This window comes from Bufo bufo, chromosome 5 (assembly GCF_905171765.1).
Source record: "Bufo bufo chromosome 5, aBufBuf1.1, whole genome shotgun sequence".
Lineage (NCBI taxonomy): Eukaryota > Metazoa > Chordata > Amphibia > Anura > Bufonidae > Bufo > Bufo bufo.
The window spans coordinates 107,370,220-107,398,028 of NC_053393.1; the positions used below are offsets into that span (position 1 = coordinate 107,370,220).

General features: G+C 47.2%; 1 protein-coding gene across 1 annotated transcript in view; it reads right to left on the reverse strand.

Moving 5' to 3' along the window:
- The window catches only part of LOC121002408 (transmembrane protein 70, mitochondrial-like), a 47,445-nt gene extending 26,717 nt beyond the window's left edge, over window positions 1-20,728 (reverse strand). The window contains exon 1 of the mRNA XM_040433867.1: window positions 20,297-20,728. Coding sequence (XP_040289801.1) covers window positions 20,297-20,728 — 432 coding nt within the window. The remainder of the gene's footprint in view (window positions 1-20,296) is intronic.
- Between the last annotated feature and the right edge of the window lie 7,081 nt (window positions 20,729-27,809).

Below are 27,809 nucleotides of genomic sequence, written 5' to 3' on the forward strand. Positions count from 1 at the left end.
GCTGTTTTGATAACAGCGACTAATATACCTGCTACCTGGTCCTCTGGTGGTCCCTTTTGTTTGGATCGACCACCAGAGGACACAGTCAGCTCAGTAATATGTAGCACCAAACACCACTACACTACACCCCCCCTGTCACTTATTAACCCCTTATTAACCCCTGATCACCCCTGATCACCCCATATAGACTCCATGATCACCCCCCTGTCATTGATCACCCCCCTGTAAGGCTCCATTCAGACTTCCGTATGTTTTTTACGGATCCACTGATACATGGATCGGATCCGCAAAACACATACGGACGTCTGAATGGAGCCTTACAGGGGGGTGATCAATGACGGGGGTGATCACCCCATATAGACTCCCTGATCACCCCCCTGTCATTGATCACCCCCCTGTCATTGATCGCCCCCCTGTAAGGCTCCATTCAGATTTCCGTATGTTTTTTACGGATCCACGGATACATGGATCGGATCCGCAAAACACATACGGACATCTAAATGGAGCCTTATAGGGGGGTGATCAATGACAGGGGGGTGATCACCCCATATAGACTCCCTGATCACCCCCGTGTTATTGATAACCCCCCTGTCATTGATCACTCCCCTTTAAGGCTCCATTCAGACGTCCGTATGTTTTTTACGGATCCACGAATACATGGATCGGATCCGCAAAACACATACGGACGTCTGAATGGAGCCTTACAGGGGGGTGATCACCCCATATAGACTCCCTGATCACCCCCCTGTCATTGATCACCCCCCTGTAAGGCTCCATTCAGATGTCCGTATGTTTTTTTACGGATCCACGGATACATGGATCGGATCCGCAAAACACATACGGACATCTGAATGGAGCCTTATAGGGGGGTGATCAATGACAGGGGGGTGATCACCCCATATAGACTCCCTGATCACCCCCCTGTCATTGATCACCCCCCTGTCATTGATCGCCCCCCTGTAAGGCGCCATTCAGATGTCCGTATGTTTTTTACGGATCCACGGATACATGGATCGGATCCGCAAAACACATACGGACATCTAAATGGAGCCTTATAGGGGGGTGATCAATGACAGGGGGGTGATCACCCCATATAGACTCCCTGATCACCCCCCTGTTATTGATAACCCCCCTGTCATTGATCACCCCCCTGTAAGGCTCCATTCAGATGTCCGTATGTTTTTTACGGATCCACGGATACATGGATGGGATCCGCAAAACACATACGGACATCTGAATGGAGCCTTACAGGGGGGTGATCAATGACAGGGGGGTGATCACCCCATAAAGACTCCCTGATCACCCTCCTGTCATTGATCACCCACCTGTCATTGATCACCCCCCTGTCATTGATCACCCCCTGTAAGGCTCCATTCAGACATTTTTTTGGCCCAATTTAGCGGAAATTTTTTATTTTTTTTCCTTACAAAGTCTCATATTCCACTAACTTGTGTCAAAAAATAAAATCTCACATGAACTCACCATACCCCTCACGGAATCCAAATGCGTAAAAATTTTTTGACATTTATATTCCAGACTTCTTCTCACGCTTTAGGGTCCCTAGAATGCCGATCCATGTATCCGTGGATCCGTAAAAAACATACGGACATCTGAATGGAGCCTTACAGGGGGGCGATCAATGACAGGGGGGTGATCAATGACAGGGGGGTGATCACCCCATATAGACTCCCTGATCACCCCCCTGTCATTGATCACCCCCCTGTCATTGATCACCCCCCTGTCATTGATCGCCCCCCTGTAAGGCTCCATTCAGATGTCCGTATGTTTTTTACGGATCAATGGATACATGGATCGGATCCGCAAAACACATACGGACATCTAAATGGAGCCTTATAGGGGGGTGATCAATGACAGGGGGGTGATCACCCCATATAGACTCCCTGATCACCCCCCTGTTATTGATAACCCCCCTGTCATTGATCACCCCCCTGTCATTGATCACCCCCCTGTAAGGCTCCATTCAGATGTCCGTATGTTTTTTACGGATCCACGGATACATGGATCGGATCCGCAAAACACATACGGACATCTGAATGGAGCCTTACAGGGGGGTGATCAATGACAGGAGGGTGATCACCCCATATAGACTCCCTGATCACCCCCCTGTCATTGATCACCCCCCTGTCATTGATCGCCCCCCTGTAAGGCTCCATTCAGATGTCCGTATGTTTTTTACGGATCCACGGATACATGGATCGGATCCGCAAAACACATACGGACATCTAAATGGAGCCTTATAGGGGGGTGATCAATGACAGGGGGGTGATCACCCCATATAGACTCCCTGATCACCCCCCTGTCATTGATCACCCCCCTGTCATTGATCACCCCCCTGTCATTGATCACCCCCCTGTAAGGCTCCATTCAGATGTCCGTATGTTTTTAACGGATCCACGGATACATGGATCAGATCCGCAAAACACATACGGACATCTGAATGGAGCCTTACAGGGGGGTGATCAATGACAGGGGGGTGATCACCCCATAAAGACTCCCTGATCACCCTCCTGTCATTGATCACCCACCTGTCATTGATCACCCCCCTGTCATTGATCACCCCCTGTAAGGCTCCATTCAGACATTTTTTTGGCCCAAGTTAGCGGAAATTTTTTATTTTTTTTCCTTACAAAGTCTCATATTCCACTAACTTGTGTCAAAAAATAAAATCTCACATGAACTCACCATACCCCTCACGGAATCCAAATGCGTAAAAAATTTTTGACATTTATATTCCAGACTTCTTCTCACGCTTTAGGGCCCCTAGAATGCCAGGGCAGTATAAATACCCCACATGTGACCCCATTTCGGAAGGAAGACACCCCAATGTATTCCGTGAGGGGCATATTGAGTCCATGAAAGATTGACATTTTTGTCCCAAGTTAGCGGAAAGGGAGACTTTGTGAGAAAAAAAAAAATATCAATTTCTACTAACTTGTGCCAAAAAAAATAAAATTCTATGAACTCGCCATGCCCCTCATTAAATACCTTGGGGTGTCTTCTTTCCAAAATGGGGTCACATGTGGGGTATTTATACTGCCCTGGCATTTTAGGGGCCCTAAAGCGTGAGAAGAAGTCTGGGATCCAAATGTCTAAAAATGCCCTCATAAAAGGAATGTGGGCCCCTTTGCGCATCTAGGCTGCAAAAAAGTTTCACACATCTGGTATCACCATACTCAGGAGAAGTTGGGCAATGTGTTTTGGGGTGTCATTTTACATTTACCCATGCTGGCTGAGATAAATATCTTGGTCAAATGCCAACTTTGTATAAAAAATGGGAAAAGTTGTCTTTTGCCGAGATATTTCTCTCACCCAGCATGAGTATATGTAAAAAGACACCCCAAAACACATTGCCCTACTTCTCCTGAGTACGGCGATACCACATGTGTGACACTTTTTTGCAGCCTAGGTGGGCAAAGGGGCCCACATTCCAAAGAGCACCTTTAGGATTTCACAGGTCATTTACCTACTTACCACACATTAGGGCCCCTAGAATGCCAGGGCAGTATAACTACCCCACAAGTGACCCCATTTTGGAAAGAAGACACACCAAGGTATTCCGTGAGGGGCATGGCGAGTTCCTAGAATTTTTTATTTTTTGTCACAAGTTAGCGGAAAAATTATGATTTATTTTATTTTTATTTTTTTCTTACAAAGTCTCATATTCCACTAACTTGTGACAAAAAATAAAAACTTCCATGAACTCACTATGCCCATCACGAAATACCTTGGGGTGTCTTCTTTCCAAAATGGGGTCACTTGTGGGGTAGTTATACTGCCCTGGCATTTTAGGGGCCTGAATGCATGAGAAGTGGTTTGAAATCAAAATCTGTAAAACATGGCCGGTGAAATCCGAAAGGTGCTCTTTGGAATGTGGGCCCCTTTGCCCACCTAGGCTGCAAAAAAGTGTCACACATCTGGTATCACCGTACTCAGGAGAAGTTGGGCAATGTGTTTTGGGGTGTCTTTTTACATATACCCATGCTGGGTGAGATAAATATGTTGGCAAAAGACAACTTTTCCAATTTTTTTATACAAAGTTGGCATTTGACCGAGATATTTATCTCACCCAGCATGGGTATATGTAAAATGACACCCTAAAACACATTGCCCAACTTCTCCTGAGTACGGCAATACCAGATGTGTGACACTTTTTTGCAGCCTAGGTGGGCAAAGGGGCCCACATTCCAAAGAGCACCTTTCGGATTTCACCGGCCATTTTTTACAGATTTTGATTTCAAACTACTTCTCACGCATTCGGGCCCCTAAAATGCCAGGGCAGTATAACTACCCCACAAGTGACCCCATTTTGGAAAGAAGACACCCCCAGGTATTTCGTGATGGGCATAGTGAGTTCATGGAAGTTTTTATTTTTTGTCACGAGTTAGTGGAATATGAGACTTTGTAAGAAAAAAAAAAATCATCATTTTCCGCTAACTTGTGACAAAAAATAAAAAATTCTAGGAACTCGCCATGCCCCTCACGGAATACCTTGGGGTGTCTTCTTTCCAAAATGGGGTCACTTGTGGGGTAGTTATACTGCCCTAGCATTCTAGGGGCCATAATGTGGGGTAAGTAGTTTGAAATCAGAATCTGTAAAAAATGGCCGGTGAAATCCGAAAGGTTCTCTTTGGAATGTGGGACCCTTTGCCCACCTAGGCTGCAAAAAAGTGTCACACATGTGGTATCGCCGTACTCAGGAGAAGTTGGGCAATGTGTTTTGGGGTGTCATTTTACATATACCCATGCTGGGTGAGATAAATATCTTGGTCAAATGCCAACTTTGTATAAAAAAAATGGGAAAAGTTGTCTTTTGCCAAGATATTTCATCTTCTCCTAGACAACTTATTTCAGCCATGCCTCATCTCTGCAGAGATTAACACATAGACATCTTAGGTTCCTCACTTTTTTATCATTCTCCCCATCCTCAAGTCCCACAAGTATTATCCTGCTGTTCTCTGTGCTCCCTAATACCCCCAAATACTATCCAGAAGAAATAATAGTGCCAAAGAAATAGTTCCCCCTATAGTAATTGTGCTCCTCAAAGCCCCACCAATAATAATTGCTTCATTAGTAATAGAGCCCCCTCCAGTGCCCCTGTTATAGGACATATCAATTATTAATATTTGGAATTTAATATTAATAATTCATATTAATAAATAGGCATTTACTACTGACTCCGCCTACTTCCTATCTCTATCTCTCTGTTCATTTACCTTCCTGAATTGCGTGTCTGTACTAAACTATAGTGGCGGCGACTGAAAACTCTATATACCGTATTTTGATTAAATACATTTATTAAAACAATACAAAGTTTACAGTCTATTATTTTCTACTACGTACAGTACAGACCAAAAGTTTGGACATACCTTCTCATTCAAAGAGTTTTCTTTATTTTCATGACTGTGAAGGCATCAAAACTATGAATTAACACATGTGGAATTATATACATAACAAACAAGTGTGAAACAACTGAAAATATGTCATATTCTAGGTTCTTCAAAGTAGCCACCTTTTGCTTTGATTACTGCTTTGCACACTTTTGGCATTCTCTTGATGAGCTTCAAGAGGTAGTCCCCTGAAATGGTCTTCCAACAGTCTTGAAGGAGTTCCCAGAGATGCTTAGCACTTGTTGGCCCTTTTGCCTTCACTCTGCGGTCCAGCTCACCCCATACCATCTCGATTGGGTTCAGGTCCGGTGACTGTGGAGGCCAGGTCATCTGGCGCAGCACCCCATCACTCTCCTTCATGGTCAAATAGCCCTTACTTTCAAAGTTTTCCCAATTTTTCGGCTGACTGACTGACCTTCATTTCTTAAAGTAATGATGGCCACTCGTTTTTCTTTACTTAGCTGCTTTTTTCTTGCCATAATACAAATTCTAACAGTCTATTCAGTAGGACTATCAGCTGTGTATCCACCTGACTTCTCCTCAACACAACTGATGGTCCCAACCCCATTTATAAGGCAAGAAATCCCACTTATTAAACCTGACAGGGCACACCTGTGAAGTGAAAACCATTTCAGGGGACTACCTCTTGAAGCTCATCAAGTGAATGCCAAGAGTGTGCAAAGCAGTAATCAAAGCAAAAGGTGGCTACTTTGAAGAACCTAGAATATGACATATTTTCTGTTGTTTCACATTTGTTTGTTAGGGCTCTTTCACACCTGCGTTCTTTTCTTCCGGCATAGAGTTCTGTCGTCGGGGCTCTATGCCGGAAGAATCCTGATCAGGATTATCCAAATGCATTCTGAATGGAGTGAAATCCGTTCAGGATGCATCAGGATGTCTTCAGTTCTGGAACGGAACGTTTTTTGGCCGGAGAAAATACCGCAGCATGCTGCGCTTTTTGCTCCGGCCAAAAATCCTGAAGACTTGCCGCAAGGCCGGATCCGGAATTAATGCCCATTGAAAGGCATTGATCCGGATCCGGCCTTAAGCTAAACGTCGTTTCGGCGCATTGCCGCATCCGACTTTTAGCTTTTTCTGAATGGTTACCATGGCTGCCGGGACACTAAAGTCCTGGCAGCCATGGTAAAGTGTAGCGGGGAGCGGGGGAGCAGTATACTTACCGTCCGTGCGGCTCCCGGGGCGCTCCAGAGTGACGTCAGGGCGCCCCAAGCGCATGGATCACGTGATCGCATGGACACGTCATCCATGTGCATGGGGCGCTCTGACATCATTCTGGAGCGCCCCGGGAGCCGCACGGACTGTAAGTATACCGCTCCCCCGCTCCCCGCTCCTACTATGGCAGCCAGGACTTTAATAGCGTCCTGGGTGCCATAGTAACACTGAACGCATTTTGAAGACGGATCCGTCTTCAAATGCTTTCAGTTCACTTGCGTTTTTCCGGATCCGGCGTGTAATTCCGGCAAGTGGAGTACACGCCGGATCCGGACAACGCAAGTGTGAAAGAGGCCTTATGTATATAATTCCACATGTGTTAATTCATAGTTTTGATGCCTTCAGTGTGAATCTACAATTTTCATAGTCATGAAAATAAAGAAAACTCTTTGAATGAGAAGGTGTGTCCAAACTTTTGGTCTGTACTGTATATATATATATATATATATAGTAAAACATCACACACTACAATAACACTACCTACACTAAATAAAAGTCACAATACCCTCTAATTATTCCACCCACCATCTAAGCACACACATACACACAATAATAGCAACACCCTCCCCAGTGGCGTACATAGAGAAGTGAGGGCCCCATAGCAAGGATCTAACCAGGCCCCCCACAAGGACAGAAGGGTTTCTGCCTAAACCCCTTTCAATGACCCTTGGGCCATTTTTTCACTGCCTCATTTGCAAAAAGTTTTTCCTTTAGAGGGTAGAATCCTGACCAAGTTTTTACCTCCAGTAGATGAGGAGATAATCCAAACTAAGTCTGGGCCCCCTCTTGCCCTGGGCCCCATAGCAGTCACATGATCTGCCGCTATGGTAGTTATGCCCCTGACCCTCCCCACCTAACAGTAAACTGTCCATGAGGAGGTAAAAAGGGGTAAAAGTGTATTATAGGGTAGAGTGGCAAGGTAGGGGTTAATACGGGGATAAGGCAGTACAGGGGTCCAATGGTAATGCAAATAATCAATGTAGGGCAATGCAGGGGTTAAATTATAATGGCAGGGCAATGCAGGTATGGCATGCAGGGTAAATAATAATGGCACGGGAATGCAGGATGCAGAGGTTAAATCAGGGCAATGAAGGGGTTAATAATCAATACAGATATGTCAATGCAGGGGTTAAATAATACAATGCAGGATACAGGGGTATGGCAATGTAGGGTTTAAATCAGGGCAATGCAGAGGTTTATATGCAGGGGTTAATTATCAGGGGGTTTCAGGGGTACTTAGCCAGCCAATGCTCATTCTCGCTTGTGCTCGCTGTCCCGTTGTTGATTCTTGCTTCATGGAGGGGCTGCTCGGCTCAACTGATGAGCGCTCCACCGCCGGATTATTTACGAGGGCTGGTGCGGTAATATGACGTCACCGCAGCAGCCCGTGCACCTGGCACTTCCAGACGGAGGATCGCTGTGAACCTCCTGCCCTTGAAGTAGCCGCGCACTTCCGATAATGTAATTGCAGCGCCGGAGGTGCCAGACATTCCACAAGCGACCAAGGCAGCGGATCTCTTTGATCCCCTGTCTTGTTGTACCGCACATCTCCGGCGCTGCCCAATACAGTGCCAGAGGTGTTTAGCACAATTTTTGATTGGCCTGTAACTGGACACATTTGTCCAGTTATCTGGCATCTCCCTCCTGTAGGCGCTCTGGCATGCGCTAGCAGGGGGATTCTCAGCAGCTGGGGGGGGGGGGGGCAACCGTGATTTGGGGACATTACTGGGGTCATGTTTATATATAAATATATATATATATATGTATTATTTTTATTTTATTTCTGGGGCATATATCCATATATATTGTAAGAAGGTAACTGGAATCATCGTGGATGGAAGGTGTGTGTCACTGAGTTTCCTGGCCTCAGTGAAGCAAGAGCCGGTATTTTATGTGTCAGCAGCAGCTATTGCTAATTGACACCTTAAGAGTTAGCATGGCTGTCAAAGCTGATCCAGGACGGCTCTTACTGGGAATAGTCAAAGTCTGTGGTGGGTGACTACTCCCCATGTTCCAGGTCGGGTTTTGCCAGGCATAAAAACCAGCCAGCACTGCCAGGTGTGGTGTATTTACCTCCCTCTAACAGTGGAGCTCTGGAGTCTGTGTGCTGTGAACTGAGAGCTGTGCTGGGATTTGAGGTTTGAGCTGGGCTCGAGGACTCAGACCCCTCTAAAGGTGAACAGCCTGCCTATGGACTTGATGAGGCTAAACTGCTAACAGGGTGTGAATTAATACCCAGGAGAAAAGGTGACTTTTATTGTTTATGGACTTTCCTTGTGTGAACAAACACCAAGCCTCCTGCGTTTTGTGATACACCTTATCTGCATTTTGTTATACACCAATGTGTGAATAAACACCACTGTTTCATTCAAGAACTGTGTACTTTGCCTCTACAGTATACTGCATCTGCTAGTCCTGACTACCAGAGCGAATCCCCACAATTGGTGGTTGATGCGGCCAAGCGCATTGAGGCTGGCGTGAACGCGATATATTTTTGGGTTAGCATTTTTTGGGCACAGTTGTATGTCGTACATCAAACCCAGGTGTATTTTAACCCGTGCCCCACGACAAAATGGAGGCTGTTGTGAAGGCCCTCATGGAGGCTAATTTGCAGCAGTGAGAGACCAACCTACACCAACGGGAGGCTAATAAGCAGCAGCAAGAGACCAACCAGTTGCTGCTACAACATGTGATGGCTTTGCAGACAGCAGGAGCAACCCCAAGCGTCCACGATGCCTGGAAAGCAGTCCGTGCAGAGATCCCTAAGATGACACCTGCAGACGACATCGAAACCTACCTGGCGATGTACGAGAAAGTGGCCACCAGGAAAAAGCTGCCTCGAGACCAGTGGGCTGAGGTCCTCGCTCCTTTCCTGGCATCAGAGTCTCAGCGGGACACCTGGATGTTCGGGTTCGACGGGTTCGGCCGAACTTCACAGAAAAGTTCAAGTTCGGGACCCGAACTTGATCCGAACCCGAACCCCATTGAAGTCAATGGGGACCCGAACTTTTGAGCACTAAAATGGCTCTAAAAATGTCATGGAAAGGGCAAGAGGGCTGCAAATGGCATCAAAACGTGGTTAATAGCATGGTGAGTAGGGAAATGACTTTAAATAACATAAAATATGTAAAAATAAAAAATAATAATCTTGATCTAGGAGAACGAAGTCCATATGGAGTAGGGGGTTGAGGAGGCGGTGGATGTGGCGGTGTAGGTGGAAGCGGCGGTGGAGGAGGTAGCCTACACTGCTTTTTGGTTTTAAATTTATTTTTACTTTTTTAAATTAGGGTACACCCCAAAACATTGGGAAATATAACCTAAGGTAACCCCCTCCAGTCGTGCTAAACACACGTTCAGACAAGACACCTCCAAGGCGTAAAGGGCAAGCTCAGGCCATGTGCCCAATTTGGAAACCGAGAAATTGCAGGGGGCAACCCATCAGTCAGTACGTGTAGGCGTGTGCAAACATACTGCCCCACCATATTGCATGTCCCCGTGATGTTCACGATCCAATTGGATATCTGCTCTATCAACTTTCAATGTTCTTTTCTGCGCCTACCATGTTGATCACGGTTAGCGGCGAATCAGGGTTCCACGCCAGAGAGGGAGCGTGTGTCACGAGGGTATCAAGAGCCACGTCTGACTCCGTTATACCCGGGGTCAGGAAGTCGCAGCGGGTGGCTGCGCGCTCTATATCTAAAGATCACGTTGTTTCTTAGTGATTGTGTTCTGTGTTTGCCTTGCTATCCTTTTTGTCTCACTCAGGGATCCGTAGCTTCTCCTCCTCAGCTGTTTCTTGTCTGCCACTCCCAACCTCCTTATATTCTCCCCTCACACTTCTCTAGTTGCCAGTTATAGAGCTTCCTGCCTGGACATCTATACTGACCCACTGGAGTTGTGAATCCTGGTTGTCGTTCCAGAGTGCTTCCCTCCGGATCCCTGTTGGGCTTCTTGTTGTCTCCTGTTGTCGCCCACCTGGGGTTATATGTTGAGTCTGTATTGTCTGTCCTCCCCTTGGTGTTTTCCTTTAGAGCTAGTGGTGCGGACTAGTGTTCCGACCGCCCTGTTCACTATCTAGGGCTCAGCTTAGGGAAATCCAGGGCTTTAGGCACGTGATCGGCGTACGGGTGAGGAACCCGTCTAGGGATGTCAGGGCAGCCAGGTGTCAGCCGCAAGGTGAGTCAGGGGTCACCACCTTCCCTCTCACTTGGGCAGGGCCTTCCTCGTTCCCTCCCTCTGTGTCACGTATGTGACAGTCACGCCGACCGTGATATTATAACTGGCCTTAATTTTTGAGAAAAAAATAAAAATAAATAAATTTTTTATTTGTTGTTTTTTTTTCTCTACTTAGAATCCAATATGGATCCTATTGCTGCTTTGGCAAAACAGCTTCAAGGCCTGTCTTTGGAGGTGGCAGGATTGAAGGCGTCTGTCCTCCAACAACAGCAGCAAATGCAGCAGACCGCAAGCCCAGCGGTTGCTATGGGTAACCAGGTTGTTACAGAACCCAAGGTTGTTCTTCCTGACAGATTTTCTGGGGGAAGGGACAAATTTGCGACGTTCCGTGAGGCCTGCAAATTATATTTTAAGTTGCGCCCTTACTCCTCAGGTAATGAAGAACAGCGGGTAGGGATTGTCATTTCCCTGCTTCAGGGGGACCCGCAATCCTGGGCGTTCTCGTTACCCCCTGGTTCCCAGGCTCTCCGGTCAGTGGAGGGATTTTTTGGGGCTTTGGGTCTCATATATGATGACCCTGACCGAGTCGCCCTGGCTGAGTCGAAGTTACGGAGACTCTTACAGGGAGATCGGCCAGCAGAGGAATATTGCTCAGAGTTCCGTAGGTGGGCTACGGATACTCAGTGGAACGACCCGGCTCTCAGGAGTCAGTTCTGCTCTGGGCTATCGGAAAGGGTTAAGGATGCACTGGCGCTGTATGAGACCCCCCTTTCCCTTGATGCTGTTATGTCTCTCTCTATTAGAATAGATAGACGTCTTAGGGAGAGATCGAAAATTCCTGAGCAATTGGTTACCTCTCCCAAGCTACAGTTAGTCTGTACTGACTTAGATGAGCCTATGCAGCTAGGCGGAACTTCTCGTCAGGTCCGTCCTCCTGAGGTTCGCCGTAGGGGGGGGGCTTGTTTTTTCTGTGGGGGGAGGGGTCATTTCATTAATGTCTGTCCCTCCTTTCTCAAAAACAAAAGACCGTCGGAAAACTACTAACCCCAGGCTGTGCGGAGGATGTCAGCCGGGGGGTATACGTTTCCTCCATACGAACATCTCAATTTGTGTTACCAGCGGTTATTGTTTTTGGTGTTAAGACGGAGTCTATTTCTTTTTTTCTAGACAGTGGAGCAGGGGTAAATTTGATAGATGCCCATTTTGCCCGCACTATGGGTTTGTCTCTCTGTACGCTGCAGAGACCTATTCCCGTATTCGCTATAGATTCTGCTCCTCTGTCTCAGAGAAACCTCACCCACATTGTTCATAATTTACACCTTCGGGTAGGGGACCACCATAATGAGTGTCTTTCATGCTACGTTCTGGAGGGCCTTCCCTCTCCTGTGGTATTGGGTCTTCCCTGGTTGGTAGCGCACAATCCAGTGGTGGATTGGCAGGCCAGGGAGATATTGGAGTGGAGTGAGCATTGCAGAGAGAATTGCTTAAATAACAATTGCTTAATCGCCTCCATAACTTCCCTACCTACATTTATTTCGGACTTTGAGGACGTTTTTTCTGAAAAGGGTTGTCAGAAGCTACCACCTCATCGTCCTTATGATTGCCGGGTTAACCTGATTCCCGGTGCAAAATTACCCAAGTCCAGGTTGTATAATCTTTCGGGTCCCGAGAGACAGGCCATGAAAGATTATATCTCCGAGAGTCTGGCTAAGGGACACATCAGACCCTCTTCTTCACCCGTGGCTGCAGGGTTTTTCTTTGTTAAAAAGAAAGATGGGGGCCTGCGTCCTTGCCTAGATTTCCGTGAGCTAAACCAGATAACCATCCGAGACCCATACCCTCTTCCTCTCATTCCTGACCTTTTTAATCAGATTGCGGGTGCTAGGTGGTTCTCCAAACTTGATCTTAGGGGGGCCTACAATCTGATTCGTATCAAGGAATGGGATGAGTGGAAGACAGCTTTTAACACCCCTGAGGGGCATTATGAAAATCTAGTTATGCCTTTCGGTCTAACCAATGCCCCTGCTGTCTTCCAACATTTCGTTAATGATATTTTTAGTCATCTCATCGGCAGGTTTGTAGTCATATACCTGGATGATATCTTAATTTATTCGGCGGATCTGAAAACACATGAGGTGCATGTCAGGCAAGTACTGCAGGTCCTACGGACGAATAAATTATATGCGAAAATTGAAAAATGTGTCTTCGCCGTTCAGGAAATACAGTTCCTGGGATATCTATTATCTGCTTCAGGTTTCCGTATGGATCCTGGGAAGGTCCAGGCAATTTTAGATTGGGATCTTCCTGAGAACCTTAAAGCCCTACAACGGTTTTTGGGTTTCGCAAATTTCTATAGAAAATTCATTAAAAATTATTCAGTGATCGTTAAACCCCTTACCGACATGACTAGGAAGGGGACTAATTTTTCCAAATGGTCTGACGCCGCTAAAGATGCATTTTCCTCTCTAAAAGAGAGGTTTACCTCGGCACCTGTTCTAATTCAACCTGATGTCTCCCAGCCTTTTATTGTTGAGGTAGATGCGTCAGAGGTGGGAGTGGGGGCTGTATTGTCTCAGGGTCCGTCTCCTGGCAAATGGCGTCCTTGCACTTTCTTTTCCAAGAAATTATCTTCTGCAGAGAAGAACTATGATATTGGAAATAGGGAACTGTTGGCGATTAAACTGGTGCTTGAAGAGTGGCGTCACTTCTTAGAGGGAGCAATCCACCCCGTCACGGTGATTACGGATCACAAAAACCTTCTGTACCTAGAATCGGCTAAGCGTCTCACCCCTAGACAAGCTAGGTGGTCGCTATTCTTTACCAGATTTAACTTTGTAATCACCTATCGTCCTGGGGCAAAAAATACCAAGGCAGACGCATTATCTCGTAAAGTGAAAAAAAGGGGGTCAGTCAGCACATCCCATAGCACCGCAGTATTGCAAATGCTATACCAGCCAGTTAGAGATATTTGGCAAATCATTTTGTACAAAATTATCTGAGCCCGTCTGCCGAACGTCAAGGCAATCTCTAGTTAGACGGGTTCCTAACACTATATACCTGTTATGTGCCAAGGCGGCTAACATATATTCAGAAGGTATAGGTTCCACTTACATGCTGGGCCCACCTGGATTTCTGTCATTATCGGTGCCACTATCTCGTAGTTTCCCTGGAGGGGGTAATGTTAGTGATCCGGTGCCTATTTTACAAAGAGGAGTGGTTGTCTCTGCTGTACACTCTGTTCTAGAGGGAAAGGTGTTAGAGGCCCAGGGGGACGCCCCGGCCTCTTGCCCCTCAGAGAAATTGTTTGTAACGTTAAACCTGCGTCTTGAATTATTAAAAGAACATCATAATTCGGCACTTGCTGGGCACCCGGGTAGTAAAGCAACCTTGGAGCTATTATCTCGTCGTTTTTGGTGGCCAAGGTTGCGTCAGGATGTAATGGATTTCGTGTCTACTTGCTCTACTTGTGCACGCGCGAAAGTCTCTCATACACGTCCAGCAGGGTCTTTATTGCCACTTTTCATCCCCAATAGGCCATGGACACATCTGTCAATGGATTTCATCACTGACTTACCGTTGTCTACGGGTAAAACAGTTATCTTGGTAGTAGTAGACAGATTTAGCAAAATGGTACACTTTATTGCGCTACCCGCACTTCCTAATGCTAAAACTCTTGCCCAGGTGTTTATCAGTGAAATCGTGAAGCTTCACGGGGTCCCTTCCGATGTGGTTTCGGATCAAGGAACCCAGTTTATTTCTAAGTTTTGGAAAGCTTTTTGTTCCCGTTTGGGGGTACACTTGTCCTTTTCCTCAGCTTTCCATCCTCAGTCGAATGGACAGACTGAGCGTACCAACCAAAACCTAGAAACATATTTAAGGTGTTTTGTGTCTGAAAACCAAGAGTTGTGGTCATCATATTTACCGTTAGCTGAGTTTGCCATAAATAATCATTATCAGGAGTCCACTGGCAAGTCACCATTCCTTGGTGCATACGGTTTTAATCCCCAATTTTGTACTTTCAAAGAGGGGGGGTCTTCTGGGGTTTCCGAAAAGGAAAGGTTTTCTTCATCTCTTTCATCGGTATGGCAGAAGGTGCAAGTTAACTTGAAAAAGATGAGTGGTAAATACAAATGCATGGCCGATAAGAAACGGTCGCCAGGTCCGGACCTAGGAGTGAATGACTATGTGTGGTTGTCTACTAGGAATATTAAGTTGAAGGTTCCCTCTTGGAAACTGGGCCCTAGGTTCATTGGTCCTTATAAAATAGTAGCCGTCATTAACCCTGTGGCTTTTCGCCTGGAGCTACCTCAGACTTTTAAGATCCATAACGTCTTCCATAAATCGTTACTCAAGAAATATGTTCCACCTCTAGAACCATCACCGCTACCACCTCCTCCTGTTATTGTGGATGGTAATCTGGAGTTTAAAATAGCCAGAATTGTTGATTCTCGTCGGGTCCGCCGCTCTCTTCAGTATCTGGTGCATTGGAGGGGTTACGGTCCCGAGGAAAGAATGTGGGTTCCAGCGTCAGAGGTAAACGCCAACAGGTTAATTCAGACTTTCCATGCCTCTCATCCGGAGAGACCTGGTCCTGAGTGTCCGGAGGCCCCTCGTGAAAGGGGGGGTACTGTCACGAGGGTATCAAGAGCCACGTCTGACTCCGTTATACCCGGGGTCAGGAAGTCGCAGCGGGTGGCTGCGCGCTCTATATCTAAAGATCACGTTGTTTCTTAGTGATTGTGTTCTGTGTTTGCCTTGCTATCCTTTTTGTCTCACTCAGGGATCCGTAGCTTCTCCTCCTCAGCTGTTTCTTGTCTGCCACTCCCAACCTCCTTATATTCTCCCCTCACACTTCTCTAGTTGCCAGTTATAGAGCTTCCTGCCTGGACATCTATACTGACCCACTGGAGTTGTGAATCCTGGTTGTTGTTCCAGAGTGCTTCCCTCCGGATCCCTGTTGGGCTTCTTGTTGTCTCCTGTTGTCGCCCACCTGGGGTTATATGTTGAGTCTGTATTGTCTGTCCTCCCCTTGGTGTTTTCCTTTAGAGCTAGTGGTGCGGACTAGTGTTCCGACCGCCCTGTTCACTATCTAGGGCTCAGCTTAGGGAAATCCAGGGCTTTAGGCACGTGATCGGCGTACGGGTGAGGAACCCGTCTAGGGACGTCAGGGCAGCCAGGTGTCAGCCGCAAGGTGAGTCAGGGGTCACCACCTTCCCTCTCACTTGGGCAGGGCCTTCCTCGTTACCTCCCTCTGTGTCACGTATGTGATAGTCACGCCGACCGTGATAGCGTGAGAAAGAGAGACCACATCCAAGGGAGGTTAATGGATGAAATTTAATTGTGATTGAGCAGAAATGTGGGACAAATTATTAAAGCAGAAGAATTGAAGGAAAGGAGGGGACGTGCTGCAATTACCCACTCTCCGACTCGGGGAGGTAGTGACAATAAATAACAATACAGGACTCTTAAGATGCCCTGTTATTGGAATGATTAATAAAAAATTATAGGGAATGTCACTGGGGTATTTTGGAAACGTTAGACAGGAGAGGCCCTGCTGCCGCTTTGTTGACTCTAGATAACTTCTGCCTGATCGCACGGTCCTGTGACGTCCACGATCCATTTGGATATCTTCTCTACCAACTTTCGATGTTCTTTTCTGAGCCTACCATGTTTATCACGGTTATCGGCGAATCAGGGTTCCACGCCGGAGAGGGAGCGTGAGAAAGGGAGACCTCATCCAAGGGAGGTCAATGGCTGCAATGGGATGGAGCGGAAATGTGGGACAAGTTATTAAAGCAGAAGGATCGAATGAAAGGGCCAATTAAAGACGAACTTTACGAATTTAATTCCCTGTCACCTATGCAGAGTAGGGGTTTTTCATCGCCAGAAATGGGTTAATGTCACCCACCAATGGAACAGATGATTTTTTAAAATTTCGGTCCCTGTCACCTTTGCAGAGCAGGGGTTTATTCACGTCAAAAATTGTAAAATGTCACCCAAGAATGTAACAGAAAAATTTGTGAAATTTATTAACCTGTCTATTAAGTAGAGCAGGGGTCTATCACAGCCAAAAATTGGTGAATTTCACCCGAATATGTAACAGACAAATTAATGATTTTTTTTTACCTGTCTACTAGGTATAGCAGGGGTATATTACAGCCAAAAATTGGTGAATTACACCCGAATATGTAACAGACAAATTAGTGAAATGTTACCTGTCTACTAGGTAGAGCAGGGGTATATCACACCCAGAAATTGGTGAATTTCACCCGAATATGTAACTGACAAATTAGTGAAATGACATAAAATAAAATACGTACAAATTAAAAAAAATAAACTTGATTTATGAGGTGGAGGTCCATATGGAGTAGGAGTTTCAGGAGGCGGTGGACGTAGCGGTGTAGGTGGAAGCGGCGGTGGAGGAGGACGAGGTAGCCAACACTGGTTTTTGGTTTAAATTTTTTTATTTTATTTTTTTTTAATTAGGGTACACTCCAAAAGAGTGTGAAATATCCAAAATACAACAATGAACAATTGCGCTGCAGTATAACAATGGCTGCTTAGTGCCAGTATACATGTCTATTCTGCACAAGGTACAGACAAGTCCTGAGGGATCCATGCCTGGTTCATTTTGATGAACGTGAGCTTGTCCACATTGGCTGTGGACAGGCGGCTGCGCTTGTCTGTGATGACACCCCCTGCCGTGCTAAACACACGTTCAGACAATACACTGGCTGCAGGGCAGGTCAGCACCTCCAAGGCGAAAAGGGCAAGCTCAGGCCATGTGCCCAATTTGGAGACCCAGAAGTTGAAGGGGGAAGACCCATCAGTCAGTACGTGTTGGCGTGTGCACCCATACTGCTCCACCATGCTGGTGAAATGCTGCCTCCTGCTAAGACGTTCCATATCAGCTGGTGGTGCTGGTTGTTGAGGCGTGCTGACAAAGCTTTTCCACATTTCAGCCATGCTAACCCTGCCTTCTGAGGTGCTGGTGGTGCCAAAGCTGCGTTGGCGACCTCTTCTTCCTCCTCTGCCTTCGCCTTGTGCTTCCACTGTGCCCCCGCTGTCAGGTGGGAATGCCACCAGCAGCGCATCTACCAGCGCGCGCTTGTACTCGCGCATCTTACGATCGCGCTCCAGTGACGGAATTAAGGACAGTACGTTGTCCTTGTAACGGGGATCCAGCAGCGTGGCCACCCAGTAATCAGCACAAGTTAGAATGTGGGCAACTCGGCGGTCATTGCGGAGACACTGCAGTTTGTAATCGCTCATGTGTGCCAGGCTGCCCAGAGGCAACGAAAAACTGTCCTCTGTGGGAGGTGTATCGTCTGTGTCCTCTGTATCCCCCCATCCACGCACCAGTGATGGCCATGAGCTATTCTGGGTGCCACCCTGCTGTGAACATGGTTCCTCCTCCTCCATCTCCTCCTCCTCATCCTCCACCTCGTCATCCTCCAGAACTGTGCCCTGGCTGGACAATTGTGTACCTGGTGTTTGTGGGTGCAGGAACCCACCCTCGAAGCCACTTGGGAATGACTGGCTGGAAACCCTATGAAATGATCCCTCTTCCTGAATATAATACGTATGGAGCAGGTAAGGCTAGGCGGCACTGCCTTAACTGAAATAGCCTTATGAGTAATAGGAAACCGCTGCTGTGGTTGATGCTCCGTAGCGTGGTGCTCAGCGAAGTAGAGGTTAGATTAATGAATCATAATCTGGAGAGAAGTAATAAAGAAGATTGCGGCACTCACCGGAGGAGATTCAATGTTGCTGCTTTATTCAAATGCTTCAAGAGAAGTAGTGCATGTAGAATCCAGGGGCGGACACACTGTAGCAAGCGGCGACGGCCGTTTAGCGCGGAGGATCGCGCTTCTTCTGGCTGCTGTGCACGTCATTGCGCAGACCTGCGCTTTATAGAGGCGGACTCAGAGCAGCCGGCACCATCAGCCGCAGCTGTGTGCCCGTGGATCTATGACGTGATTTAAAAACATGGGACCAGCATGGACAGGTACAAACACACAAACGGGGGGAAGGTATTCATGAGATCCATTTCATATAGCAATGCCTATTAAGTATAGGCGCACAGTGGCAAACTCATATACATATAGCAAAAAAGGGACCAATTGTAACAGTGCACAATCATGTGCGATTATTAATACCGCAGCCTATCAAGGAATTGCATAGGAGGCAAGTTCATATATTGTGTGAGTGTGGGAAACTGGGTGTAACTATTCGCCCCCTAAGATTTACGCATCCCGCTTACAAAAACACGGACATGTCGTTTTTATCATTTAACCCTGCCGCTCCCATCGCTCCAGTTCGCATAATCCACCTTGCCTCCCTCTGCAGGAGTAAGCGGTGCCGATCACCCCCCCCTGGGGATAGGTCGGACATGTTCCACCCCCGCAAAGGATAGACAACGTGGATGAGCATCTGGAGCGGTGCGGATATGGTCAATAAGACGCGGGCTGCCTCTCCCCGACCGTATAGAACCGACATGTTCACGGATGCGTTCAAATAGGGGGCGAATCGTTTTACCTATGTAAAAGCGTTTACAAGGGCAGAAAATCACATACACCACATGAGAAGTGCGGCAGTTAATAAAATCACGTACAACGTGTTTTATTCCCGCAATCCGTAAACCCTTACTACAGACATTGAGTGCGCAGAACGAGCAATGGCCACATTTGTAATTCCCTCTGGGTTTCTTAAGCCAGGTCACATCTGGGGGCGTATTCAATACGCTACTGACCAGCTTGTCCTTAATTGTAGGGCACCTTCTATATGTGACCAGAGGTCGTTCATTGGCAAGGCTGCTGAGAGAGGGGTCCCCCTTCAATAAGTCCCAATTTTGGTTGATCGTCTGCCTGATTATATCTGCGGCAGGACTGTATTGAAAGGAAAAAGCGAAGCGCAAGGGTGTAGCATCCTTTTTCCTCTCCATGAGTAAAGCGTTACGGTCCAGTTTTGAAGCCCTTTGTAGGGCCGCTGAGACGCTTCTCGATGGATAACCCCTGTCCAGAAGCCTACCACCAAGTTCCCTGGCTTGTCTATGAAAGCCCGCATCGGTATCATTTATCCTACGTAAACTGACAAATTGTCCGTTTGACCGATGGCGGGTGGAAACTGGTCTGGTGGAGGAGCGAGTTAGTCGCCGTGGGCTTACGATAGCCACTAGTGTGTACAACTCCCTCTTTGACAGTAGCATGCACGTCCAGAAAATCGAGAGATCCACCACCAAAGTTGATGGTGAACTTCATATTCATCCGGTTACGTGCATTGAGGTGATCCACGAACGCGTTACAGGACGCCTCACTCCCCGACCAGACCATAAAAACGTCGTCCACGTATCTTAAAAACAAGTGAATATGCCGTAGGAAGGGGTTATCCACCGAGAAGATATAGGTCTCTTCAAATACCGCCAGGTACAGGTTGGCAAATGTGCACGAGACAGGTGTGCCCATTGCGGTACCTAGTACCTGGCGGTACCACTGATTATGAAACTGAAAAACATTATTAGTAAGGACGAGGTCCAATGCTTCATGGATGAAGTTTTTGAACGCCACATCCTTATCGCTTCTGCTAAGGACTTGGCTAATTGCCCAAAGTCCTAAATCATGGGGGATTCTAGTGTATAAGCTTTCGACGTCCAAGGACACCAGGTTAAACCCTCTCTGCCACTCAAGGGACCCGAATGCCCGGAGAAAGTCACCTGTGTCCATTAGGTACGTCGGGGTGCTAGCTAGCAGCGGTCTGAGGAGCCAATCAATATAACCGGATAAGGGCTCAGTCACTGACCCGATCCCGGCGATGATTGGACGTCCAGGAGGTCGGGTCAGTGATTTGTGAATTTTTGGCACAAAGTACCATACAGGGACTTTAGGGAAGGCAGGGATAAGTCGATCTTTCATGCCCCTGGATAGAAATCCGATATGTACTGATTCACAAGTGTAAAAAGCTTAGACGAGATCTCCGGTATGGGGTCTCCCCTGAGCTTGATATACACGGTACGATCTCCTAATTGTCTCTGCGCTTCTTCTAAATAGTACTCCCTGGGCATCAGGACCACATTCCCTCCCTTATCGGCCGGCTTAATAACGATGTTATCTTGTTTGTTTAACCACATGAGAGCGTGAGATTCTTCAACCGTAAGGTTAGAAGGTGCCGCCGGATACGCCAGCGCACGCATTTCTCTCAGCACTCGCTTGTGGAACAGATCTATCGCCGAGCCGGCCGGCATGGGAGGAAGGAAGGTGGACCTGATGCCCCCTGTATACTTGCTAAACTGGCCCTGATCACCAGAAGGTTCCTCTGGCTCCATGTTGGACATAAAATGAATGCAGGCTATCTCCTCATCACTGAATCTACCCCGTAAATGGAAGTCGGTCTGGGACATAGTGGCTGGGACCTCTCCCGATGGAGCGGTGGGACCCTGTATGGGGGTCTCTGTGAACAGCTTTTTTAAATACAACTTGCGGACCGACAAAAATAAATCGATCTCAAAATCTACAAGGCTGACCTCTGGTCACATTTAGAAGGTGCCCTACAATTAAGGACAAGCTGGTCAGTAGCGTATTGAATATGCCCCCAGATGTGACCTGGCTTAAGAAACCCAGAGGGAATTACAAATGTGGCCATTGCTCGTTCTGCGCACTCAATGTCTGTAGTAAGGATTTACGGATTGGGGGAATAAAACACGTTGTACGTGATTTTATTAACTGCCGCACTTCTCATGTGGTGTATGTGGTTTTCTGCCCTTGTAAACGCTTTTACATAGGTAAAACGATTCGCCCCCTATTTGAAAGCATCCGTGAACATGTCGGTTCTATACGGTCGGGGAGAAGCAGACCGCGTCTTATTGACCATATCCGCATCGCCCACGATGCTCATCCACGTTGTCTATCCTTTGCGGGGGTGGAACATGTCCGACCTATCCCCAGGGGGGGTGATCGGCACCGCTTACTCCTGCAGAGGGAGGCAAGGTGGATTATGCGAACTGGAGCGATGGGAGCGGCAGGGTTAAATGATAAAAACGACATGTCCGTGTTTTTGTAAGCGGGATGCGTTCATCTTAGGGGGCGAATAGTTACACCCAGTTTCCCACACTCACACCATGTATGAACTTGCCTCCTATGCAATTCCTTGATAGGCTGCGGTATTAATAATCGCACATGATTGTGCACTGTTACAATTGGTCCCTTTTTTGCTATATGTATATGAGTTTGCCACTGTGCGCCTATACTTAATAGGCAGCGCTATATGAAATGGATCTCATGAATACCTTCCCCCCGTTTGTGTGTTTGTACCTGTCCATGCTGGTCCCATGTTTTTAAATCACGTCATAGATCCACGGGCGCACAGATGCGGCTGATGGTGCCGGCCGCTCTGAGTCCGCCTCTATAAAGCGCAGGTCTGGGCAATGACGTGCACAGCGGCCAGAAGAAACGCGATCCTCCGCGCGAAACGGCCGTCGCCGCTTGCTACAGTGTGTCCGCCCCTGGATTCTACATGCACTACTTCTCTTGAAGCATTTAAATAAAGCAGCAACATTGAATCTCCTCCGGTGAGTGCCGCGATCTTCTTTATTACTTCTCTCCAGATAATGATCCCTCTTCCTCCTCCTCCTCCTGTGCCACATCCTCTTCCATCATCGCCTGCAGCGTTTTTTCAAGGAGGCATAGAAGTGGGAAAGTAACGCAGAGAACGGCGTTATCGGCACTGGCCATGTTGGTGGAGTACTCAAAACAGCGCAACAAGGAACACAGGTCTCGCATGGAGGCCCAGTCATTGGTGGTGAAGTGGTGCTGTTCCGCAGAGCGACTCACCCGTGCGTGCTGCAGCTAAAACTCCACTATCGCCTGCTGCTGCTTGCACAGTCTGGCCAGCATGTGCAAGGTGGAGTTCCACCTTGTGGGCACGTCGCACATGAGGCCGTGAGCGGGAAGGCCAAAGTTACGCTTCAGCGTAATATCGGGGTAATTTTTAAGGAACCTCTGCACCACCAAATTCAGCACATGCGCCAGGCAAGGGATGTGCGTCAAACCAGCTAGTCCCTGGCTGTGCTGAAGTTGGTGGTGAAGGTGTTACGCTGACCAGATGAGGAGCCGGTAGAGGATGAGGAAGCGGAGGAGGAGGAGGAAGCAACAGGAGGCAAACTGAAGCGCCCTGCAATCCTCGGTGGTGGAGGCTTTTAAAACTCTCTGTCTCCACCAGACGGAATGATAGTATTTCAAAGGACAGTCATTTTGAAATGCTGGCATTCAGGCCCAAGGATCGCGGGTGGTTAGGGGGGTACTTCCTCTTCTGCTCCAGTGTTTGGGAGATGGAGAGCTGAATGTGTAACATCCTGAAGTATGTCACTAAAACTCTTTCTCCCCGCTGCAACATGTTAAGTGTATGTATATTGTCACCTGGGATAAGTTTGCATCACTCTCTCCATAATGTGCATTATCCAGGCCTGTATTATGTATTTGCTGTAATTTCCATGTACACCAGCAGGTGGCAGCAGTATGTAACAGGATCTTAGCTAGTTTAGTATTGCTAGATTGGAATAGTTCATTCCAATCTTGCTCCCCCCTCTTTGAGGAGGAGTGGAATGTTCCCACATCCTGTCTCATGGGGAGGAAGGAAAGTTCTAGTCAGTGTGTACCAGCCCCCTACTTGGGGAAGGCTGTGTTAGCAGGAGCTCCCAGACACAGGGATCCCAACCTAGGATCCAGCCTCGGTTGAGGCCCAAGATCAACCTTCCCGGCCTGAGTTCCTTACCTCAGCTGTGGACAAGCAAGCAGCCCTCCAGAACTATAGATCTCCAGGAAAACAACCATCCCCTGCGAGCAGTCCTGTGAGTACTAATCCAAAGACCAGGAGAAGCCAAATACCTCCTTCAGCTAGTCAGGCCCATATCAAGCAGACTACAGACAGAGCAGAAGACAGATACCTGCCAGATCTACTAGGCATATGACAAGAAGCAGAATATATATAGATTCCTGCCACATATTGCCAATTCCTGCTGGGACCCAAGACTATTGCTGTATCTTGTATGGATTCAAAGCTGCATTAAGTAAAGACGAGTTGGATTATATTTCCTGTCTGGATTACATTCATTCCTCAATTACTCCTACTGACCACACTCAAATTTATTGCAAGTGAGCCAGGATCCAGGAGTGCAGCTGTCCCAAGGTAGGAGACACCGTTGACACAATACCTACTACACAGAGACATTATCCCCCTCTGGCATTCCTCACCTGGTACGTGAGTTGCAACATCTTAAAGGGCCCTGCTACAGTATCTGCGCAAGCTGCAATTGGCGTCACGAACTAAAAACTATTAATATTGCGCCAGTGTGCATCTGCCCCAATCCGGTTTACTGCAAATGCTTCCGTGGGACATTGTGGAGATGCTTGGTGACCCAGGTGTTGGTGTTGCTGGCAGATCCTCTGTTTGAGGGGTGGCAGGTGGCACTGTCACTCCAGAGGTGGATGAAGAGGCCGCGACTGCCGCAGAAGAAGAAGCAGGAGGAGCCAGAGACCTTTCTTGCTTTTTGAGGTGTCTACTCCACTGCAGCTCGTGCTTAGCACTTAAATGCCTGGTCATGCAGGTTGTGCTCAGGTTGAGAACGTTTATGCCTCGCTTCAGGCTCTGATTGCACAGCGTGCAAACCACTCGTGTCTTGTCGTCAGCACATTGTCTGAAGAACTGCCACTCCAGGGAACTCTTTGGAGTTTGGCTTTGGTGTGCTCGGTCCCTTGCTGCGGTGGGCAGTAGCAGGTGTACTGTCTAGGGGACGGCCGCTCCGCTTTTGCACCCTGCTCCCTCTTCTGCTGTGCACACAATCACTACACACATAAACACAACACACACATACACAAGTAATACACAAACACAATCACTACAAATACATACATACACAAATTCTAAACAAACACACAATCATTACAAATACACACACACCAAAACGTATGCTATAGCGGTAAGCTCCCTTAGTATGCCTGGAGGAAGGGCAGTACAGCAGCCATGGTTTCCCACAGGTTTCCTTCACAGGGTTTTTTCCTGTCCTGAGTGTGTAACATCCTGAAGTATGTCACTAAACTTCTGTTCCCCTGCTTCATAATGTCAAGTGTATGTATATTGTCATCTGGTATGAGTTTGCATCATTTCCCCCAGGCCTGTTGCATTGTATTTATGCTGTAATATCCATGTACACCAGCAGGTGGCAGCAGTATGTAGCAGAACCAATCCAGTTAGTATATCTAGACTGGAATATACCATTCCAGGCTAGCTTCCCCCTATCTGAGGAGGAGTGGAATGTTCCCACATCCTACTTCAGAGGGAGGACAGAAAGTTCTAGGCAGTGTGTGCCAGCCACCCCCTGTTGGGGTAGGCTGCGTGAATAGGAGCTCCCAGAAACAGGGACCCCAACCAGGGATCCAAGCCTCTGCTGAGGCCCAAGATCAACCTTCCCAGCCTGAATCCCTTACCTCAGCTGGATGACCAAAGAAGCAGCCAACTTCAGAACTATCAGATCTCCAGGACGAAACCACCATTCCCTGCGAGCAGTCCTGTAAGTACATATCCAAATACAAGGAGAAGATAAGTACCTCCACAGCTAGTCAGGCCCATATCAAGCAGACCTCAGACAGAGCAGAAGACAGATTCCTGCCAGATTCTTAAAGGCGTATGTACTAGATGCAGAATATAGATATATAATTCCTGCCACATATTGCCAACCCCTGCTGGGATCCTAGACTAAAGCTGTAACATTTAAATCACCTGCGGTCTTTTGTCAAAGGGTACACTCCCACAGTATTAAAAATAACACAACAAAAAAAGGAGTGCATAACACACCAATATTGAATGGTAAAAAAGTCTAATTTTATTAATATATCTCTGAAATATGGACATGGACAACAATGTGTGTCACAAAAAATAAAAAAAAGCAGGGACAAAACACAGTCATACATCACCCTGCTAGCAGCCCTCTTTGTGAGCGTACAGTTTCTAGCTCAGCTCAACAAGTGCAATAACGTCACCACATTGCGTCTGCTGCTATTGAGAGCACAAGCTGGTGAATAGTGGAGTAGGGAGCTGCTTCACCGTTGCACTTTACTGTACCTGCCTCCTCCTTTAGGTCACCATGGCTGACACCCAAAAAAGTATATGGCCAAACGGTCAGGTTTCCTGATGAATCTCAACATCAGAATTACAATTTTTTTATTTTCTCGCCACCTCAAAAAATAGAATAAAACATGATCAAAAAGTTACGTTCCCCAAAATAATACCAAGAAAAGCTAAAGCTCGCCCTACAAAAAAAAGCATTGCATTTTAATTTACTCAATTTTTTTTTTTTTTACAATTTTGCAATCCATTAGATGGAACAATAAATGGTGCCACTAAAATGTACAACTGATGCCACAAGGCTTCATATGGATATCAGGGGTGCACCGCCAATGAGGTGAGGTGAGACAATTGCCTCTGGCAGCAAAAGGTAGGGGCAAGAGTGGGGCAGCGGAAGGGCCATGTCCAATGAGCGCTTCCATTGTGGAAACGCTCATCTCTACATATTCAACTGCATCGCTGCACTCAAGACAGCAATACAGTGGATACCGTGACGGGACAGCGGAGGTCTCCATGGCCCACTGTTTCCTCTAATAGCCCTATTTCCTGTAGGCTATCAGAGGCCGGTGTCATCATTATCGCGCTGCCTGAGCCGGGCTGCATAGACTCAGGGCACAGACTAGAGGAAGTCTACGTCTTGCACTGCTTTGCTTATTCTTTATTTTTATTTGGCAGCATGCTGTTGGGGCACAATGGGGTGGGAATCAAAATTTGTAACTGGAGAAAGCACTATGGGGACAGTGTAGCTGTAAAAAGGAGCATATTTGTACTGGCACACATTATAAGGGGGCCACTATGAGGATATTCGTTCTATTGGGGGCAGTAAAAGGGGGTGCTTTTTTGTACTGATACATGTTATAAGGGAGCTTTTTGTACTGGTGCATAAGGGGGTATTTTTTTGCACATTATAAAAGAGGATTTTTGTACTGGCACACATTCTAAGGTGGCCACTATGGGGACATTTGTTCTACAGGGGGCACTTTTTTTTGTACTGGCACACGGGAGCATTTTTTTGTACTGGCACACATAAGGAGGTATTTTTGCACTGCCAGACATTATAAGGCCTCATTTTGTCTTCTGCCACACATTGTAGAGGGAGTTGTTACTTTTGGGGGTAAAATGAGGGACATTATTACTATTGGGTGCACTGTTACAAAATAGCGCACTCTGGCAGAGTATGCCAATAATTATTGAAGGTGAACTATCTGTGTGGTAATAGTATTTTCAGGGGGATTATCTTCCTGCACGGCCGCTGCTGCATCTCCCCGTTGCGCAGATGAAAACATCCAGCATCGGGGGGAGGGGGGGCAGCCAATAGCAGGCCGCCATATGAATAAGCCTCCCTAACGTTACCCACGATGCTAGGGAGGCTTGTTCCCGCCGCGGCCTGCTATTGCCCAGCCCCCCCCCCCCCCCTCATCAATGGATGTTTTAATCGGCGCAACCGGGGGTGATACAGCGGTGGCCGTGTCAGCATCAGAAGCGACGTGGGTGCCAGGGAGCAAGGTAAATATAATCTGTGTGAGGGGATCAGGCATATGGGTCTTGGATAACCCATTTAATTCCTTACTGTAGTATGCCATAATAGTATGCTATGGGGAGCAGATAGTTCCTGCACCATCCCATACTATTAACCACTTCAGCCCCACTAGCTTAAACACCCTTAATGATCAGGCCACTTTTTACACTTCTGCACTACACTACTTTCACTGTTCATTGCTCGGTCATGCAACTTACCACCCAAATGAATTTTACCTCCTTTTCTTCTCACTAATAGAGCTTTCATTTGGTGGTATTTTATTGCTGCTGACATTTTTACTTTTTTTGTTATTAATCGAAATTTAACGAAATTTTTGCAAAAAAATGACATTTTTCACT